Source organism: Musa acuminata, chromosome BXJ3-5, assembly GCF_036884655.1.
Source record: "Musa acuminata AAA Group cultivar baxijiao chromosome BXJ3-5, Cavendish_Baxijiao_AAA, whole genome shotgun sequence".
In the NCBI taxonomy this organism is placed as follows: domain Eukaryota; kingdom Viridiplantae; phylum Streptophyta; class Magnoliopsida; order Zingiberales; family Musaceae; genus Musa; species Musa acuminata.
The window spans coordinates 4,559,702-4,581,245 of NC_088353.1; the positions used below are offsets into that span (position 1 = coordinate 4,559,702).

General features: G+C 42.7%; 3 protein-coding genes across 17 annotated transcripts; 2 read left to right on the forward strand and 1 right to left on the reverse strand.

Moving 5' to 3' along the window:
• The first annotated feature begins 4,875 nt into the window (after positions 1-4,875).
• LOC103984509 (ethylene-responsive transcription factor ERF054) lies at positions 4,876-8,146 on the forward strand. The gene has a single exon (XM_009402017.3). The coding sequence runs from the start codon at positions 5,011-5,013 to the stop codon at positions 6,106-6,108; it is 1,098 nt and encodes a 365-aa protein (XP_009400292.2). The 5' UTR covers positions 4,876-5,010; the 3' UTR covers positions 6,109-8,146.
• A 3,980-nt stretch (positions 8,147-12,126) lies between these two features.
• Positions 12,127-13,629, reverse strand: LOC103984508 (dof zinc finger protein DOF1.7). The gene is made up of 2 exons (XM_009402016.3): positions 13,228-13,629; positions 12,127-13,141 (listed from the first exon to the last, which is right to left on the reverse strand). Exons 1-2 carry the CDS (start codon positions 13,279-13,281, stop codon positions 12,368-12,370), a joined length of 828 nt encoding a protein of 275 aa, XP_009400291.2. The 5' UTR covers positions 13,282-13,629; the 3' UTR covers positions 12,127-12,367.
• Positions 13,630-15,924: 2,295 nt separating this feature from the next.
• Positions 15,925-20,733, forward strand: LOC135638834 (probable prolyl 4-hydroxylase 7). 15 transcript variants are annotated; one of them, XM_065152302.1, is made up of 8 exons: positions 15,925-16,352; positions 16,493-16,579; positions 18,957-19,042; positions 19,118-19,215; positions 19,586-19,921; positions 20,047-20,126; positions 20,221-20,318; positions 20,417-20,733. In XM_065152302.1, exons 5-8 carry the CDS (start codon positions 19,855-19,857, stop codon positions 20,523-20,525), a joined length of 354 nt encoding a protein of 117 aa, XP_065008374.1. In that variant the 5' UTR covers positions 15,925-16,352; positions 16,493-16,579; positions 18,957-19,042; positions 19,118-19,215; positions 19,586-19,854; the 3' UTR covers positions 20,526-20,733. The 15 variants fall into 15 exon arrangements, 6 of the variants coding, with proteins under 6 accessions (XP_065008374.1, XP_065008372.1, XP_065008373.1 ...); XM_065152300.1 differs by having other exon boundaries at positions 15,927-16,352; positions 18,952-19,042; XM_065152301.1 differs by having other exon boundaries at positions 15,927-16,352; positions 19,129-19,215.
• The last annotated feature ends 811 nt before the right edge of the window (positions 20,734-21,544 follow it).

The following is a 21,544-nucleotide window of genomic DNA, read 5'->3' on the forward strand; positions in this document are numbered from 1 at the left end:
GAGCATCCAATTGTCTTGAATTAATTCATGCTGACTTATGTGGACCTATGAATATAAAATCATTTGGTGGAAGTCAATATTTTTTATTGTTTACGGATGATTATAGTCGCATGAGTTGGGTATATTTTTTGAAATTGAAATATGAAACATTTGATAATTTTTTAAAGTTTAAGGCACTTGTAGAAAGACAAAATGGTGTAGCCGAACGTAAGAATCAGATTGTCGTTGAAATGGCAAGAAGTTTGCTTAAAGGAAAACATCTTCCAAGTCAGTTTTGGGTAGAAGCAGTTGCAACAGCAGTTTATTTGTTGAATATTTTACCAACAAAGGCTGTTATGAATCGAACTCCTTTTGAGGCTTGGTATGGTATAAAACCAAGTATTAGACATCTAAGAATTTTTTATTGTATTGCTTATGCTTTGGTGAATTCACAAAATCATCACAAGCTTGATAAAAAATTTGAAAAATATATTTTAATTGGTTATTCTTTACGATCGAAAGCATATCGATTATATAACCCTGTTAGTGGTAAAGTTATTATTAATAGAAATGTTATGTTTGATGAAAGGGCAAGTTGGAATTGGGAAACCAATAAAGGTGAAACACAAATGTAGATTCTAATAGAACTAGAACAGATCCTGCTCCAACAAATTCATCGTCAACCTCACCCAATAGCAGTTCAAATTCGGATTCCTCATATGAAACTCCTCCAAGAAATTTCAGATCATTAACAGAAATTTATAACTCAACATTTGCTTTGTTTATTTCAGATCCAACAACCTTTGAGGAAGTAGTTAAAAAAGATGAATGGATGAAACTTGGGAGCTAAGAAAGCGATTGGGTTAAAGTGGGTGTTCAAAACAAAATTTAAATGTAAATTATTTGGTTTCACTGATAATAATTGTACAGCTTTAGATGATCGAAAGATTTATGCCGCAAATTGGTGTATACAACTATAAGAATCAGTGTTGAGATTTGATTCATAGTTATCTATCTAGATAGTTATCATGATCTAGTGGTTACATGATGATTTCAATAACCACCTCAATCATGATCTAGTAGTTATATTGTGGTTTCAATAACTACCTCAATCTAGTAGTTATAGGGTGGTTGTCACTGGATCCTATAAATACGACCGTTGAAGCAGATAGAGAGAGAGAGTCTGTGCATTTGATATATCTCTACCGGTATACCACTAAGAGCCGATACCTTCCCCGTGAAATGGCTGACCATGACATTGTCATTGGTTTCATGGTGACCCATTCGAAGCTCTCGTTTTGCGCCTGAAACATCACAGCAAAGTAATATGGAACAACCAGTAGGTGAACCTGACGAAGCTCACCATCAAACACGGTCCGACCTCGATGTCCCACCACTTGCACCCGACTGCATCCCCTTAAGGCGTACACTATGATGTGAGTGTTGACATTCCAATGTGGTGAGCTGATGGCATTCTACATGGAGACGTAATCACCATATTTTGAGATCATAGATGGAAGGTAGATCTAAGATAATACTTTTATCATACCAGGCAGAGAAGTCCCCTTACAGCACTCGTTTGGATGAATCATAGGATGGGGAGCTTCTGACCATTGAGGGTGATGATCCTTCCGGCGCATGAATTAAGGTAGTCAGTAAGCATGGAATCTCCGATGTTGTGTCTTATCTTCAGAGTGCAGTAGGCCTCCGGCACATCGGATTGGCATCCCCTCCCCTCTTGGCATTCTCGTCTCACCTCCCTCTCTTGTTGAGACACCTCTTGCTCCCTCCTCCATTATGGTTGCGACACCTTAAGCCCACTTATGACATGGACCATCTCACTTATCCTGTTGTCGAGGAGGCTGTGTTCCCTTATTCAGTTTCTCTACTCGAATGTGCAACACAGATCTCTCATTCAGTTTTTCTACTCGAATGTGTTCCCGATCTAAGTTAAGAAAGACAATGAAATCATCAATCAAATGCCTTATAATATTCTTTTTACTTGCTTGTGCTACCATGTTCATTTACTCAACACAGAGCCCCAAGCTGCGAAGAACATGTGCAGCAAAATCTCTCGACTCTAATGTGTTCCCAAGCTCAGTTCACAGGCACGATGTTATTATCAATCCAAATTAATATAAGCTTGCTTGTGTATTTATTATTATATTATACTCTTAAGCCTTTTTTCTGGAACATTTGGTACGCATTTGCTTTTTCCATCTTCTCCATCTCATACGTATAAGTTGATTTAATCATCTGAGGGATCGTGTTGTGGGACAAATCCAACATTAATCTTATTGCATAAAAGACGCTGGCAAGGGTTCAACTTCTCTCATTCGAAAGTCTCATAACCCTTCTCCTATCCGTCATCTCTCGTACTAATATAAAAGGTGAGTTCGGCTCCTGCGTTCATCTAAACCAAGATTTGTGGATGACCGACAATAGGATTAACACTCCTTTAGGTTTGGTTATGATCGGGTTTGTAAGATTATTCGTATGTAGTATTGTTGTTATCTTGGTACCGTTGATTGGAGAGTTATCATTACCTAATTTAATCTCGAAGGTGCTGATCCGTCATGGAGGCCATGCTGGGGTGGGAGTGGCAGCCCGAGCGGGCAGTTGAGGTAGTAAGTAAACTTCCGATATGTTACAGGATCTCAGCGATCGATCTGTAATCATCTCGGGGAGCAGCTTATAGCATCACTTCAAGGTGGCTCTTAGACATGCCTGAGTCCTACACAAGCGGTCGGTATTGGGGGATGCCTCGACCCGATCCTTCCGACGCTCAAGTCAGTAAAATAGGTAGAGAGAATTTAGTAGAGCTCAAATGAGTTTAGGTAGAGCTCGTCTTCTTTTTGTTTAGCATGAGGGTTTTGGGTTTTATACCTGCGATGACGTGAGGCCACCGATAGGTTAGGATATCCATTATCCTATTAGAGGATAATTGATAACAGCATTAGGGCAGGACGACCGTGTTGATATGCTTTGTCAGGGCTCTTAACCTATCTGGGACAAGTAGGGGATGACGCCATGTGTCGTTTATTCGGAAAGTAAAGTTGGGAAAGTTTCATCATGTTGCGTAGCTTCAATGCGTGTGTGCAGGGTTTCCCTTTGAAGATGTCATTGAGCGAAGGTGAGGAGTGGGTCTTGTTAACCTTTTTTCGATGGTCAAGATAGGTATGGGTCGGGGGGTCATTTCCCTACCAACCTATGTGGAGTGAGTTTGCCCTTACTTTTGCTTAGGTGGTTTCCTCAGCCTAGATGGCGAGGTGAGTTAGCGAGCTATTATTTTCCCTATCAGAGTAAAGAGGTGTCACTTTGACGCAAAGATAAGCATTCAAACATCATTCCCCACCCTTATCCCAACGACACATGTTGCTTTCCATGTTTATTATTACCATTTCTACAAACTCGATTAAGATTGATGGAGGCAATGTTTGATTTCAGATTGCTTTAAATATGCCATGATCAATATTGCTAATTAATCCACAATAAATAATTATATAGTTTGACCAAGTTTACTTGACTACGGCAACCGCTGGCTTCCATTATGGTTGACCACGGATCAGTAAACTCGGTCGCTGTTGACCTCAAGTGGGAGGCAATAAATCATGAGATTCCTACGTTGCAGGATAAGCTTAAGACCTAATTCTAGAGGCCAACCCAGATGACAACTTGGTAGTGTCATCATCCAAGTAGTGATGGTACATCTCAACTAGTCCTCCAATCCTAATCTTCTTGATAAGCTCGCCGTGCTTGGACAACCAGCAACACAACAAAAACTTACGTATACAACATGTAGTGGGCCTAATTTATACGACAAGCACATCAATTACTAAACTCAATGGTTAACACAACAGTTTATTAGTCCTTTGTTAAGGTGAAGAACATGAGAGAGAGGGGTTTGAAGTGCTTTATGGAGAGGAAGGGGGAGAGGAGCAGCAACAAGGTGGAAGCTGATATTTATCTGATTTGGGAGTACAGTTCGTGAGAGTGTGTCATGAGGGTGGGCGGTGGATTGCTGCTACGACTCTGCATTGTGCTTGACTTGTTCTTGGCGATGGTGGAGTTCTGCTGTCCGCCGAAAGAGGAGGGGATGACACAGACTTGACGCTGTGGGTTGCCACCATCCTTGCGAGAGAGGGAGAATGTGGAAGACTTTAGCATGTGTCAGAGCAAGAACACGAAGAGGAGATGATGAGCATACAACATCGGGGCGATACAGCTAACGTGGCCTAATCAAGACAAAGGAAAAGCTGGCTTCAAGTTTCAGTACTTGTGTAAGAGAACTGTGAGAAATGAATGGAGATGATGATCAAAGTGTTTTGATCATTTGCTTCTCTAGGTAGAGATGACTCCGTTGCATTATACAGAGTAATACAATTGGGCAGCCTTCGCGTCTTGTGCAATCATTGTCTCGTGGTTCATCACAAAGGATCTAATGGAATGATCATTTCTGATATCGGATGGACGCGGAGACAACCCTTGTGGACAATCTTGGAGTCAAAGACAAGACACACTCTCTTACCATGATAACGACATATAATGAAAGGGCGAAGAGACAAAAGTCAGGAACATAAGACACAGAATGTGAGGCAAACGTAACTTTGACTAACAAGCCCACGTGTACGGTCATGGCTCGCCGATACCAGGAGAGAGGAAGGAGGCATGCCGCACCCGGACTTGAAGATTCGTGCCAATCGCAAGACCTGCGTGGTTGGAATTTTGGAGTCCACGTGTGCGGTCTTGGTTCGTAGGACAGGTCTAAGAAGCGAATTCAAACAAGAATTTTTACGCGGTGGGGCCCGGCGCACCGACAATTCCCGGGATTGCCAAAAATATCTGTTTCCATTTGCCTCTGGGTTTGCCAATAAAAGCGCTGCTGCTGGTGCCTCGCGGAGTCAATCAAGCAAGCACACAACACAGCACAGCACGCTTCTCTTATTTCCTCTCTTCCTCCTCGGAAGCGCCACTTGGACACGCTGTGTTCGTATCGGATCCCACCTTGCGATTGGTTGGTGTTCGGGAGCCATGGAAGACCCGGAAAACAACAGTGGGAGTCGTGGGAGGAGGCAGAAGGGTATAGTGCGGCTCGTGTTGCCGGATGGTGGCACGCGCCGAAGTGCGCCGCTGGTTGTTGAGAAGGAGGCTTCGACGTCGCTTCCACCTCCCAAGAAGATAAGAAGCCCGGCTTCCTCGCCGCGGCTTGCCGCCTCCTCCGCCCCGATCTTTCCCTTCTCTTGCGAGGATTCCCTGCCCGTTCTGCATGCACCTTTCTTGCCTCCTTCGGTCGCCGGTCGGTTTCAGCAGCAGATGATTTGTTTCGCACGGAGTGATCGGCATCAGGTTGGAGCTCATCCACATACTCCATGGCTTATGGCCGAAGGAGTTCGCACGATGAGTCAGCAGCGGCAGCAGCAGAAGCAGAAGTACCATGAGCATCTCCTTAAGTACTGGAGCGAAGGACTCAACCTTAGCCCCCGCGGCAACCTGATGGGCCCCGGACTCTTCCGGCCCCCTGTGCCGACGAAGCTTTACCGCGGCGTGAGGCAGCGGCACTGGGGCAAGTGGGTGGCGGAGATCCGCCTCCCGAAGAACCGCACCCGCCTCTGGCTCGGCACCTTCGACACCGCGGAGGCCGCGGCCCTCGCGTACGACCGCGAGGCGTTCAAGCTCAGGGGCGAGAACGCGCGGCTTAATTTCCCCAACCTCTTCCTCGGCCAAGGGGCTTCTTTCTCTTCCTCATCCTCTGCTCCTGCCACCCCGGAAGAAACCAACCAACAGCAGCAGGATGAGCCAAGCGAACCTTCTCAGCTGCAACCCCAAACCGAAACCCCATCTGCTTCTGCTGCGACCACAGTTGGTGGCATGAGCATGGTTACGACGCAGACGACGGAGATGGTCTGGGGAGAGGCCGACGAGGCATGGTTCAGCACCTGGGGTCCGGGGAGCTACGTATGGGACGACATCGACGAAGCTAATAGCATACTCTTCCAGTCCCAGCTCACCAGCATTGCTGAATCCAACATTGGCTGCTTGGATTCCACAGCATCAACAGCGACAGCAGCACGTCAGGACACTAGCGCACCCCCTACTTCTTCTCCTTCCCGGTTTATGTGGAAGGAGTGATCATAGTCTCTCTGCTTGCTTTCCTTCGTTCTGCAACTTCCACATCGCATGCACAGCCCATTCATTTTAGGAACAGTTCAATGGCTGCAGATTTTTACGGAGCAGCCTGTGACTATAGGAATCTTATCTTCACGCTGGCGAGATACGACTTGGAGCATATATTCCTCAGCAATCTTTCAGAATTCCTTTTGCTGCACCAATCAAATTCCACGGTGTTCCTGCTTTGACCGCAGTTATTACACGCCACGCCAATAGCAGGTTGACCTTCTGCTTCCTAACTTCACCTCTGTCCTATATGGATTTTCGTGGGTTAATTATTTGTAATTTATTATTTTTAAATCATGATCTCTATTGTTATATTTATAAAAGTAAAATATTTAATTTTAAATTTTCTCATAAATATCATAAAATTTATCATTAACACGTATGATATTTTTATCAACGGAATTGATGATGTACGAAGAAATTAGGTTAAATATTTTACTTTGATAAGTATAGAGATTTTAATGTAACTCATAAAGATATAAGGATCCAAATATTAAAAAAACTAATTACAGAGACACTATATTATTAATCCTTTCTCAGTACTTACTATTGAAAAAATATGGAGCTATCATTATGTGTTTAGAATAAACAATTTTGAGTCCTCCATCCATAAAGGTTTGATTTAATATATATTTTCTTAATTTTCAAGATCAATTGTCCAACTCGTGTGTTGTAGAGGTAGTCAACAAATTGTGAAAAAATCATCAATAAAGAGTTGAGTCACACAAGTTTAACCTCACATTGAAAATAAATAAAGATATATTCATACAAATTTGATGATTTTATCATTATTAATTTAGATTTAAATATCTTAATTTAATAATTTAAGTTTATAAATTAATGGGTCAATCATTGACAAAGGATTGTGAGATTTTCTTTATCATTCAAAAGTTTTTTTTTCCATGATAGCCTTAACATTGGGTAACCACTAAATTCTTCTCGAAATGATTTTTAGTAAATATGAATTTTAATTGAATGTCGAAGCAAAGATCATAAAACCAATTTATCGTTAAAAATGATATCTCTCAACTAATAAAGATCTTGATACTTGATGACGTCTAATTAGCTTTATTTATATATATCTAATCACACTGCATTGATGAAAACTCTCAATAATTCAGATGACTCTTCACATTTAAATAATACCCAATATTTTGACAAAATAATGTATGACAAAATAAGTATTATAATTTTAAGGTCTAAAATGGAGCCTTTACTTGTTTCAATACCACAAATCAAATCTTTATCGTTTATCATAAACTTAGACATGGGAATACAAATTTGTCTATCTTATCTTTCTAAGTTAGTTTTGAAAGTTTATTTTTTTATATTGATGTGTCCTTGTAGCTTTAAATAGATTATTTTATTATATTTAACTTAAGTTAATTTATTTCTCAACCATTTTCTAGTATAGATCATGTGCTTGTCACAGTCCAGATCGCAGATCATAGATTATTGTGATGTGTTCGATTATGTCACATCAATTTATCATGGAGTCATGCTATTGTAATTCAATAGAGACCCTATTTAATTGACTCATCAATTTTATTTATCTTAAATTATTAATTAAAATATTTAAACTTAAATCCATAATAATACATTCATCAAATTCTTACGAGTCGATTTCAATTTTATATATTTTTGATACGTTACAATGTTCTCTCACTTGTTCTCATTGATTTAGAGATATGGCAGCTATCTTTTCTTCGTATCCTTTATAATTTCGGGATTTGCCAATCTTTAGCATCCATTGCTTGTGAGAGATGCTTCTTAATTCTGGTCAATCACCTTCAAGACCGCCATGGCACGGCAAGAAATGTATTGACAAAACCATCCATTCTCAGGTACAATTAGTGGGATGTTGGTAGTGGAAGTAGCTATGTACTCTGTATTTTAAATGCTGCTGTATGACTGGCTAATCATATTGTGTGAATGACAAAAAGAACATTTAGCCAAGAATAATATAGACTGTAGGAACTCTGATTCGTTCAAATCTTATGCACGACGAGTTGGATTAATTTGTGTTTCTTACTAACTAAAGAATTAATTATCAGTTAGGTAAGAACGCATGTTACCCTTTAGTACAGTGCTTTAAGCAAAAAGGCCAAATTAATTTTTGTTGGTAACCTTTATTTACGCTGTGGCTAAGATGCGCAAGGTTGCCCATGAGGATGTTCGGATCACGTCGACATTGGATCGGGTTAGGTCCAAGCATCGTCTCCCAAGCGTGGTTCTCCCTCGATGAGTTGCTACTGTTTTGTTGCTGGCTCCTGCACAAAGGTCTAGGTCGGGAGGGAGATTTCTCGACTCAACCTCTCCGAAGTTCAAGTTAGTGTTGTGGAGTTAAGGAGAGTTGAGTGTGTTAGAGCTAGCCCCAGGATATTTACCAAAGGATAATTTTGGCAACACAACAAGATAATAAAGCGGAAAGAATAAAGCGACAAGAACAAACAAAACACCAGAACACCAGATATACGTGGTTCGGTCAATTGACTTTGACCTACATCCACGGAAGAAAGAGGAGCAAATTACTACTATAAAAGAGGGACACTTACAAATGCCTTAGGAAATGTTCCTAGGCCATAAAACACCTTCAGCTTCCTAAACAAGAAGACTTCAAACCATAAGCAGGTTTTCTTGTGATGCCTGCTGTACTTCTTGTGGTGTCTGTGGTACTTCTCGTGGTGTGTCTAACATCAAAGCTCAGGCCCTTATTTATAGTTCCAAGACGAGACAACAAGTCTGATTTTCCCGATGTGGGACTATGGGACTTGCCAAACTAACAAATCTCCACCTTGGCATGTCCCAACAAAACTTGCTCCACCTTCTTCACAAAAGCCCCAACGGGCAATCACCAACAATGAACACCAACCAAGTCCAAGCACTGCTTGAACTTGTAAACCGGAAGAGGCTTCGTAAACATATCAGCTGAATCGTCCTTCGTATGAATTCTCTGAACAAGGACTTTCCCCTCAGCAATCAACCACTTAGCGGAATTATCACAAGAAACTGCATCTGAATAGGAAGTAGGCTCACCAACTTCACTTGTTTCTTCTGCAACAGACAAAGCATATGCAACCAAATTTGCATACCTTTGTGGTGGTCGAATATTTCTCATATGACGTATATGCCATAATTTGGTGATGTCAGAATCAGACAATGATGATGACGAAACTGCAACTGAACCTGTGACAGTAGTTCCCTGCAGAATATACAAGCTACCAGACCTACAAGCTTTCATAACAATAAGAGCACTTCTAGAAACTTTCATAACTCCACCTTCAGCTGTGTATTTACACCCAAGGGCCTCTAGGGTGCCTAAAGAGATGAGATTCTTTTTCAAATCAGGAACATGTCTAACATTAGTGAGCGTCCTCACAATACCATCATGCATTTTAATTCGGATTGTTCCTCTACCAACAACATCACATGCGGCATTATTGCCCATCAAAACAATTCCACCATTACAAGATTCATATGTGGAAAACAAATCCCTATTGGGACACATGTGATAAGAACAACCTGAATCTAAAATCCATTCATTTTTAGACTTTGTCCTGTCATCAGTAGCAAAGAAAATATTTCCAAAATTCTCATCAGAAGCTACACTAGCTTCAGCGGATTCAATAGTTTTCTCAACAAATTTTTCCTTTTGCTTTAATTTATTTTTCAATTTAAAGCAATCAGATTTAATGTGCCCCATTTTATGACAATATCTGCATTCCAAATTTCTATGTCTGGATTTAGATCTAGATTTAGATCTACTACTGTCAAATTCTCTTTTATCCATTTTATCCCTGACAACCAGACCCTCAGCCTGATTTCCTTTACTTTCCCCAGTGATATCTCTGTCTATTTGCTCCTTAGATTTTAGTGCAGATTTAATTTCCTGATACGAAACTGTTTCTTTTCCATAAATCAAAGTATCACGGAAATGCTTAAAAGATTGGGGAAGAGAACACAAGAGCAACAAAGCCTTATCCTCATCATCAATTTTTGCATCTATATTCTCCAAATCCATAACCAAAGAATCAAACTTATCAAGATGCGAGAGTATAGATGTACCTTCAACCATCCGAAGCATATACAGTCTCTGCTTCAAGTAGAGACGATTCTCCACTGTCCTCTTCATGTACAAAGCTTTAAGTTTGTCCCACATGCTCTTAGCCGTAGTCTCCGTAGCTACCTCCCGTAAAACCTCATCAGAGAGATTTAGAATGATGCTGGATCGGGCCTTCTTATCCATACCCGCAAGATCTTCTTTTGACGTACCATCTGGAATGTTCTCAGCACCCTGAAGTGCCAAATCAACTCCGTCTTGAACCAGAATGGCCTCCATCTTGAGTTGCCACATGCCGAAGTTGACATTTCTATCGAATTTCTCGACAACGATCTTTGATATTGTCATTGTTGCCAAAAGATCCCAGAACCAGGCTCTGATACCAGTTTGTTAGAGCTAGCCCCAGGATATTTACCAAAGGATAATTTTGGCAACACAACAAGATAATAAAGTGGAAAGAATAAAGCGACAAGAACAAACAAAACACCAGAACACCAGATATACGTGGTTCGGTCAATTGACTTTGACCTACATCCACGGAAGAAAGAGGAGCAAATTACTACTATAAAAGAGGGACACTTACAAATGCCTTAGGAAATGTTCCTAGGCCATAAAACACCTTCAGCTTCCTAAACAAGAAGACTTCAAACCATAAGCAGGTTTTCTTGTGATGCCTGCTGTACTTCTTGTGGTGTCTGTGGTACTTCTCGTGGTGTGTCTAACATCAAAGCTCAGGCCCTTATTTATAGTTCCAAGACGAGACAACAAGTCTGATTTTCCCGATGTGGGACTATGGGACTTGCCAAACTAACAGAGTGTCCTCCCCTTCTGATCAATGAGGGTTAGGTTTTATACCTACAAGGATGAGTTGATCGTGTAGGGTCAATTAGCAACCGGCTTTAGATTTTGTACGAGCGTCGACCGACTTGCATAGGTTGACGTCGTGCGACATTGACCCGAGATTTTCGAGATGATTGTACCGTAATGATGTCGTTCGTATGAAGGGGCGACGAGCGGCTGCCTACCACGTGTGTGCTACACGCCACATCGGATTTGAAGTTCCATGTCTCTCCGCTTGTCTAGGTCCATGTAACCAAGACCCAAAATATGCCTTATCAACTTTGATTTTGGTATGCTACATCTGTGTCTTTCTATACGTTTCAAGGAACTATTTCATCTTCTTTTATTGATATCAAATTCCACTGTTGCAAATTTAGAGTCAATTTAATTTTAGTCTATATCTATTTGATGACCAGAAGGCTGGCTGCTATCTTTCGGAGTCGATTGCTATTTTGTTTCAGGGTTTGTAGTAGTGAGGACTTCCATGTCTACGTAGAAGCAAAGGCGTCGCCAGCATCACACGCTTACGAATATTTCTACCGTGAGGGTGTGACCATGGCTGTTCCTCGGTCATGCTCCAGCAAACCCAATGAACCATCCACGGAAGCTTTCACCTAACATGAATTGGTTCGGTGGTAGGGTTGCAGCGACTTGGCCGGAGGAGCTCACGACGGCTAATGAGCAACGCCCTGGATGGAATTGCAACGTAGGCGTGGCGGCACAAAGTAGCTCAGCCTGGGGATTGGTGATCGTGACTGCAGTTCGAGGTGGGCAGAGTATGAAGTCTGCTACCGCTGAAGCTCTTTAGTTCACCTCTTACTCCACTACCGCTTGCTAGCACGATGCTGGTTTGATCCATCAGCTCATTTGTTTCATTCCCCAGCTTGAAGTCGCAACAGAGCCAATCAGCTTTGAAGGCAGATGGACACAACGTCCAGTCTACAGCGAGTGTACACAATGCCCCTATCTCGCTCCCACATTGTACTTTTACTGTATTGTTTCTGGATACTATTGTTTGTACGAGCTTCGATTTCTAATATTACTGCTACAATTTGTCTGATGAGTCACAGATAAAAAGACAAGTCACAGTTCATCCGGACCCTTCTTTTATGTATATGTATTTTACAGGAACAGCAGATACAAAACACACAGATGGCTCACAGCCTCGAATGACAAGTGCAAATAGAAGAAAAAGTAGCAAGCGGACCTCAATAGGTAATAATCTATAGTAGACATATGTAACAGCTGAAGATAGCACCATTCGAACAACATAGTTAATGGAACACTTGGTCGAATATATAAAGTAAAAGGTCGCTACGAAAAACCGGCCATTTCATCATCCCAACCACTCCAATAGTCGGTCGAGGAATGGTCCATGCCACCGATGCTCCTTGGCAAAGCTGCTGTCACCTGCCCCACTTGCCATGCGCTCGCAGTGGAGCAAGGATTGATGGTGGCGAGGCACTCCTCGGACACGGATGCTAAAGGGTAGGAGTAGGAGGAGGAGATGGGGAATGGCGTGTTGTTATTGCCATCACTTGAATTCGCAAGAGTAGGTTTAGAGTGAGGATCGGACGAGAACGGGCTAGAAAAGCTGTAATCAGACGGTGCCAGCTGCAGCTGCGGCAGAGGTGGGGGCGGTTGTCGAAGCAGAACCTGACGGAGAATCTCAGGGAAGATGTTGCTGCTGTGGTCTCCGCCAAACAGCAAGGGAACCTTCTGCTGCTGCTGTGGCTGCGCCAAAGGAACTGGAGTATTGTTATTACTGTTCACGTTAACAGCAGCACCGGGGGCAGTGGTAGATGTGGTGTTGGTGGCGGCAGGCGTAGCCTTGGACCGCTTGTTCTTGCGACCTCCGCCGACGGGAACGTTGCGGAGAGTTCCCCCTTCGGTCCAGTGCCTTCTACATGCTTTGCAGAAGTGCCGGGGCTGGGTCCGGCTGTAATTGTTGTAGTAGCAGAACTTGGTGTTCGTGGAGTCACACCTCGGGCACTTCAACGGCGGCCAGTGCTGCTTCTGCTGCTGGTTGTTCCTAGCTTGGCTCATGGGTTGCGGGACCTGCAGCAGTCCTCCCTTATCAAGCAGCTCCTGCCACGCCAAACACCTCACGATTCTTATACAGAATCCAAACCATTGATCTCAAGGAAACATATCTATCGGGTATGATATACTACCTGAGACCAGTCCAGGCCGGCGTCAGAGGTAGCCAGTTTGGAGCTGAGGACCATGGCGTGGGAATTAGCGGTTGGGGAGGAGGATGCAGGTGAGGCGGAAGAAGAGGACGAAGATGAGACTGTTGAGCCTGTTAAGCCACGCAGCGCGGCGCTCCGGAAGTAGCAGCTGGGACTTGGCTTCGACTGCTCGAGAGCGGCAGCGGGCGGCGGCGGCAGCTAAGCGTTTCCTCAGGGCGAAGGAATCGGGCATGTCGGCCTGGCGGAAAGAGATGCACAACCCCCCCCCCCCCAAAACTCTTCCGATCGCCCAACTGCTCCTCAGTTGTTCTTGAGACGAGGCTGGAAGGCACCAAAGCGTAGTGGAAAGGATCGACGATTCATGAGCACCGTCTTCGAGGTATACTTGGGGTGGCTTTCAATCTTCTTATATAAGGAGAAGACGAAGGACGCATATATTTGGGTGGCGTGTGCGGACACCGACTGTGGGACCGCGGTGACGCTGACGGGTGGCGTTCCTTAGTCCATAAGGCTGAAGTGGAGCCAACGGGAACGGGACTGGGAAATAACGGAACCGGAGAGATGAAGAGACACGTGGACGCCTGCTTCCGGATAAGAACAACAAACACGGGCGCCTCCTGCGCATGAGTTGGACTGCACATTAATGCGTACTTGTCCCGACACGAGTCGCTACTCAGGCACCGATCACGAAGAAGTCCGAGTCACCGATTAGAAGCAGCTTCCGAACCCCTTTGGGGAGAAACACGGGAGTTTCACGTCAAAAAACGTGCTACTTAGGTGGATCGAATTGGATTCTGATCCCTCTCCGTAGCCTGATCTGGGTAGCACGGAAGCGATGCATCTGGCACATCGAATGCGACAACACCAGTCTCTCACGATTGTGCATCCTGATTGGTCCGATTCAATCGTCTTTTCAATGAGATTAATCCTTATTAAATAGGAAATTGACTTATTTTGGCCATTTCTGAAGTCGATCGAACCGTAATAATCTTGGAAATAAATAATAGTTAGGATTTAGACCGACCCGGTGGACCCAATCAGAGATGAGAATTTGTTCGTATGATTGCTTTAATTCTAGACCAAATCGACATGATCAGGAAACAGCATCACGGCTTTGATCCGGGTATCTCCATCCGACACGAATCACCATCCCTACCTTTCGTTTACAGCTCGTAGGCAACGTGACTAAATGGGGAAGCCGGAAGTATGAAGCGGCAGCAGAACATTAGACCGCAGTCTATGTTCCGGTGGTTGATGGTGGCTGATGGGGACCATGAAGAATCGTGTCAAAGGTTTCGCCACCGGAGAGCGACGCTGGGGTCCACGGTGCGCGCGGGACGGGGCGGCCGCCGTTTCTTCGGGCCGCGGGTCGAGGCCGTCGGATCGTGGAGGTTCTCGGCGGCCGACAGCGACCGACGTGGGTCGGTGGCGATAATGGGTTCCGTGGGTCCCGCGACGTGGACGGCGTCAGCCACGGCGAGTTATCGAGGAGAGGCCGTCTTCCCGTTGGTTTGGTGCTTCGGGTCCCACACGAGCAGGTGGGTCAGGTGCCCCCCTGTCGTCTCTCGTGAAGTTACGGAACCCTGAACCGCGCTTGGGCTCGAACACCCGTTTCGACCGGGCGTGCGTTCTCAAACCTCGCACGTTTCGTGACTCGGCTAGAGGACTTTAATTACGACCGAACATGTGCATCGTATACACGTGTGGATATTGGCTGCCAGTCTGTTGCGTGTGGAAGTTGATTCGAGTCGGTCCATTAGCCGAAAGATCGTTCAAAATCCAAATCTACATGGTCAGATCCAAAATCGAGACTCTCGACATGAGAATCCAACTTGAATTTGTTTTCCATATCAATTTGACTTTGGATTAAGATGTTAGTTAGTTAGTTAGTTCCGTTCGTAATTAATGAATTACATTAAGAGTGCCTCTAACGAGATTAGTATATGTTCACGGTGGGAATTAGATGACCGAGTAAGTCCAAAGGCTGACTGCTGCAACCTCTTTTGAACCCCGTTTGCATCAGAGCACAGTCTCCTCGACGATGATTCCAGTATTCAATTTCAAGTCACACAAAATCTCTATCAAATGTTAGGTAAGGTTTGAAGTCTGAACTCATGTTTGTGCCACTTCCTTCTTGTGGCCGTCACCTGTCACCATTGGCTGAGTTGCCGCTCCATTGACCAAAACATGGCATCTCCTCCTCTGTTAGCAACCTCATATGCACTCCGAATGCAATTAAGTAGCTCATGGAAGTAATATAATACTTCAACAGTAACTCTAGTTTGACGCTTGTTGACATCTGTTCGAGAATGGAGTGAGTTGCAAGTAATGAATTAGTGGACTGAGATATCATGTCATGGTCAGTTACCAAGTCCACTTAGTAATCATAGTGACTGCATATTTATCTTTTTATAAGCGTCATTTGAGATTTCTAAAGGGATGACTCAGTGCACTTAAGTAGTATTGACTACATAATTATTTAGGTTCCACTGTTTTATGTCCACACCAAAATGTTGTCCAATCTGATCTCTAATCCAACCTCAAGTGTATTACCACTGAAACCTTTCCCAGGTGTTGTCGTTTTCTCGTACACAGGGACTTGTCACCCCGAAAAATATCTTGGGTGATTTTAGTGGAGTGAACGCGGGCGGCGACACGATGTGTCCTGTCGTCGTAGCATCAAACGACGCGGAGTCGAACGAAGAACGAAGCGAACTCGTGTCACCGCTTTCGATCATCTCTTAAGGCGCGACTATAGTTCCTCTTTCCCCGGCTTAATCGGGACACGAAGCGTGTGCCGCCGTGGAAGAAGGCTTCATTACCCCTCCCCTCCCCCCACCCCACGCCCCCCGCGTTCCGGTCTTCCTCCTACCAAGACACAACCAAAACAAGCAGCGATCTCCAGAGTGCCGCGGCGTCGATGGCGACGCGGTACCCCCGGATGCCCCCTGTCGGGAGGTCCTCCCGGTACGCGCTGATCCTGCGGCGCTCGTCACGGTGTCGGTGGTCCTATTCATGCTACTCGCTCGCGGAGTCTTCTCTCTTCCCGTGGATTCGAACGGCCCTACCAAGTCCGACCACCTCCTCCGTCGGTCTATCTACGAGGCGTACGTTCTTTGACTCGCCTCCAAGCTTTTGCTTTGGGTTATTGTTGTTGTTGTTGTGCAGTGGGATCGATAGAATTGGATGAATTTTCTCTCGGATCTTGCGGTTTCTTCGGTATTGATGGTGTATTCTGGTTTTGCAGCAAGGACGGGATGGGGGGGGGAAAGGCGATCAGTGGGCGGAGGTGCTCTCGTGGGAACCCAATGCGTTCAAATATCACAATTTCCTGGTGGGTGTCATTCATCCCCTTCTTTCCTTCATGGACGATGGTTTCTTGGCTCCTCTGTTAGATTTGCTAGAACGCATATTAAGATTTTATCGAAAGATTTAATCTATCGATTATTATTATTTAATTCAAGAAGCAATGCGGTTTGCAATGGGGAAAAAAATGTAGATGGCGTAATCGATTATTTTCTTCGTAACTTTTTTTTTCTTGCTGGAAGATCAGCTTTCTCCTATCTGTGTGACAAATGAGACAAAAAATGCCGCCATATAATGCCTATGTGGTGAGAGATTATCCTAATTTAGGTGTATCATTGCACAAACGAGTCATGCTCTCCTGGCCATATCTTGTCTTTAAAGTGACTTGTTTAAGTTTGTGAAACTTTTCTGGTCTGATGAAGAACTGCTGAGGGAATTAGGTTACACAGCTGAACGGGCCTTGTGATCTATTGGCCATGGTCAACTAGTTGTGCTTTGGTCTTGATCAATCTTCTTCCGAGGTTCCAAAAAATTAGATTTATCAACCCCAGGAATTATAGTAAAATTTGGCTCAATCGTCATCCATTTCTCTATCTTTATGGGACTCAAAACCCACATTTCTTTTTAGCTGAAATCCTAGTTTTGTTTTATAAGTATTAATGAGTTGTTTGTAAGATGAATTAGCTCAGATCAACCTTCTACATGGGTCCTTCCAGTCAGTAACATGCTTTGACTCATCATCCTGTAGCATTTGCCTCCAACAAGCTCATGTTTCTTATATGTATTGACTTAAGCTCTGAACTCTTGATTCCACCATCTTATGTCCAGCCGGTTGGCTTTTTGTTGAGAAAAGCTGAGTCCTGCTGGAGATTCATGTGCATGTCACAATAGGGAGTTTCTCGACATTGGTTTTTGAATCAATTTGTCCTTCCAATCTTTGTCATGCATAGAACCCTCTCCAGAGTCCAGACTGTATCTTTGCATCAGGTTCAGCATCATATTTACCTTATAAGGTACATTCCTCATCCTTTCTTATCTTTGTGACATGTTTCTTGCAAATTTTGCTTGATTTACAGAATTAAACTGTCCAGCATTTGTTATCAATAACTGTGTTTCACTTTTTGTTTCTTTTCCCTCACCCTAGGTATGCTCTCGTGATGATGCACAAAAACCAGATTTGAGTGATTTTAATTCAAAGATTTTTCTTTTTTGATCCTGTTAACGTTGCTATGGTGACCTCATATTGTTGGTGTTATGACTTCCTATCATAGATGAATCTTTTGCTTGAATGATATGTTCAAATATTTCTTCCTTTTCAGCAGTGCATATTCCAGGTCATGAGGGTTTGACACTTGACTTCCGTTCCTGTTTCTAAAATACTTGCAAATTTATTATGTGACATGCAAGGCTACAAAGTTGTTATTGTTCATGAGCATTTTTTTTATTTTCTTCGACAAACTTAATGCCCACCTATGATTTGATTTCACAACAATTGTCTTTGTGGATGCCCAAGTGTTGTTTTCATTTAATACTCGGTGTTTAGTGATACTTTTGTTGAACACACACAAGTTCAGGGCAATCTGCTAGTGGGATATCTGGTTCTTATATCTTTCTCTTGATGCTTGAACTTGTTCTCATATGAAGCCCTAAGGATATTAAAAAACAAGAAAAGTGTTATATTTATTGATATCACAACTTTTACCTTGAAATTTAAAGAACCAGAACTTTGCAGGATGTGCAAATTATCTGCAAACTAATCTTAAATAAAAGCTCGAGTTGACATACTATCAATAAAATAACTTCAGTACTGTTATGCAAAACATATATAGATAATATTCTGTTGGTTAATTTCAGAATTTTCATACCATCTTTTATTGTATATTCTGGAGGTATCAACATTCCTCTACTTGAACCTAGAAGCTTATTCTTCGGTGATTAGGCTCCTCTATGCTTATATGCTCTTCTATATTGGAGAAAGCATTTTGTTGCACAAAGTCCTAGTTCACGATGCACAAAGCCTTTTGTTGCACAAAGTGCTGCTTTTCAAAATTCAACAATGAATATCATTAATTTTATAAATTTTAATAAAATGTGTCATGAATAATTAATAGTCCCAAGTTAACATAGTTAATTTTAAATTAATTAATTTATATGATTAATTTATATAATTATTTTAACATCATTAATTTTATTAATTTATATAATTAATTTAACATCATTAATTTTATTAATTTATATGAACATCATTAACTTTTATAAATTTATCATTAATTTTATGTTCAAGAATTGCAAATCATGGTGCTGGTTTTTACCTAGTTAACTATGCATGTTATGTCTCTAGCAAGATTAGTAATAAATTGCTTTTGGAAGTGATGGGAGTTGGTTTTATGTTGATATTAGTCCAGGAAAGAATGTGAATACCGATGGCAAAGCCTCACATGAAGAAGCCAACAGTTGTTGACAGTACTACTGGTCAGAGGAAAGACAGCAGGTTTGCATAAGACAAGCTCTCATTCTATCATACGTCATCTCCTGGTCAAACATCTCGAATCATATAATTTCTAAGGGTGTGGACAGGTTCAGGCATGTTTTCTTAGAAGAGGACAAGATAAATCATCCGACCAATTGAAAAAATAATTGCAGATTACACCTTCATACCTGCAGGTATGTATTCGGTATATATTGCAAGCTAAAGAACCTTCATTAATGTCTACTATAAAGTTAATTTAGATTCTTGATTTACTGGTCTCTTCTAAGTATCTTTAAGCAAAAAAGATTCTATAGTTTTTACAAAATATATTTTGGAGCACTTGTTATCCCTTGCAAATAATGAAATTTGGCTACCTGTTAATTAAATTGCTAAATGAGAAAAGGCTCATTATTCTCATCAGACAAGTATTCACCTCGAAGTGAGTAAAATCAGCTAGTTTGTGTCATCTATGACTGATGTATTTTGTTCATGTGGTCTACCTTTTGCATGATTAAAATGTTTTCCCCAAAAGTTTGTCCTTCTAACCAAGGATTTAAATCTCAGTATGGCACTGATACCAGTCGCATGCCAGATCGGTATGGCACCAGTACATACAATGTATCGAGGCTTTGTATGGATATGGATCACTACCGATTGATAGGGAGGGAGGGATGAGAGAGAGAGAGAGAGTGGATGGGGATGGGCAGCAACACCGCGAGAGAAGGAGAAGCCGCAACAACAAAAGAAGAGAAGAAGACAAAAAGAAAGGTTATAACGGAGGCTGGCACTGAGTGATAGGCTTACTGCTCTGTTTAGCTCAGTATCAACCAAAGATGGGTGATGTATTACACTTCTGGAACATGAGGCCTGACGCCACTCTAGATTCATCTACTTTGCATGGTGTGTTGCTTAGTATTTGACCAGCTAAATCAAATCTAGATTTTAATTGTTTTTGTTGTTTACAGCTAGGTTTCAATTACTGACTATATATTGAAATTTTCATAACGTTATCAAACCTGGTGCAGGTGGATGTCCTGTTATTAGAGGAAATAAGTGGCCTTCTACAAAATGGATATGCATGAGCTTAATTATAAAACTAAAGAAGGTACTTTGCTTCTTCAACCTACTAAGACCTTGAGAAATTTTAGAGGAGCTTCCTGAAAGTTAATGAGAAATATAACCTTCTTTTGCTGTGTCAGAAAGAAAGGATGAGCTTATTGCAAGTGCCGCATAGTTCATACAATGTTCAATGTTCCTCAGTTTTAGTGCTTCAACCCCAACATAAGACTTCTAAAAAGTGTTCCCTATTTTTCTATCCTTTTTTATGTTACACGTTGAAATGATTTCAATTTTCCATTTATTGACATCCAGTTCCTTCACGTTTGTCTTCTGCAGGGGTGGGTGTTTCATGCGGCTGCTGCATGAGAAGAATTTTACATTAGTTTCTCCTCATGGATGCCATTTTGAGTTCTGTAAACTCTCCTTGGATCACATAGAGTCTTAGTTAAGGTGTGTTCTCATCGAGAATAGGAATGGTTTATTTAGCTGAGGTGGTATTTATACTTTTGCAGTCAGTTATACTGCTCAAGATGCCATTCTAAAGTTGTTCTTTGTATTGTACTGAATTGAACACACATCAAACAGTAAGCAACTGCTATGGCAGTAAAAGAGCAGAAGGCAAATTAGATGCCTTAGTTTTGTTTTTTGTGCAATTCATGATTCACAGCTTGGTCCTCCTTGGGTACAAATCATTTGCTGTGGTTTTTTTTTTTTTTCTCGTGTTATGTACGTCGATGCTAATGCAGTTGTCTGACTGTCTCCGACGAAGATAAGGTATGTTCTCATCGTGGCGACACTCACCTCAACGAGGAGTGCATCGCAAACCTCATCGCCTCCCGTCTCGTGTTGCTTTACATATGCGTCGACACTAATGTAGTTGGCGAGCAGCAATTGCATCGATGTTGATGTAGATAGTCATGGCGTTGCAACATCTATGGCAAAGATGGTAGTCATCTTATCGTTGACCCATTAGGTGAATCCTAACCTCGACTCAAAGTTGGGGTCATCGGAGCTCCTGTTGCTCCCCCCGTTGTTGCATTAGTTCTGGCACCATCTCTCGCCAAGAGACCCTTTCGTCGCTCTGCACCAGCGTCAACATTGACGCAGTTGTCGAGAGATAAAAGGGTTGCTCTTCATCTGCATCGACATTGATGCAGAGTGATATCGCTCGACATCTATGTCGATGTTGACAGGTGGAGGGACTCGAGAATGTTACAGTGGAGGCTGCGATAAGTGGTAGATGTGGAGGCAAGGGTGTCGCCCACACCGTTGATAGTGAAGACGAGGTGGCGATGGCCATGACTGATGAGGCGGAAGCGCTAGCGGAGGTAGAGGTTATGTTCACCTCTATCGTTGTTGTCGTCCTCCTCCTTGTTTTCCTTTACCTCTTCGGGTTGAGATTGGGATCCTCGCCCAACGGGTTAATGGCAAGGGGACCACCAACTTTGCCGTAGATATCGTGAT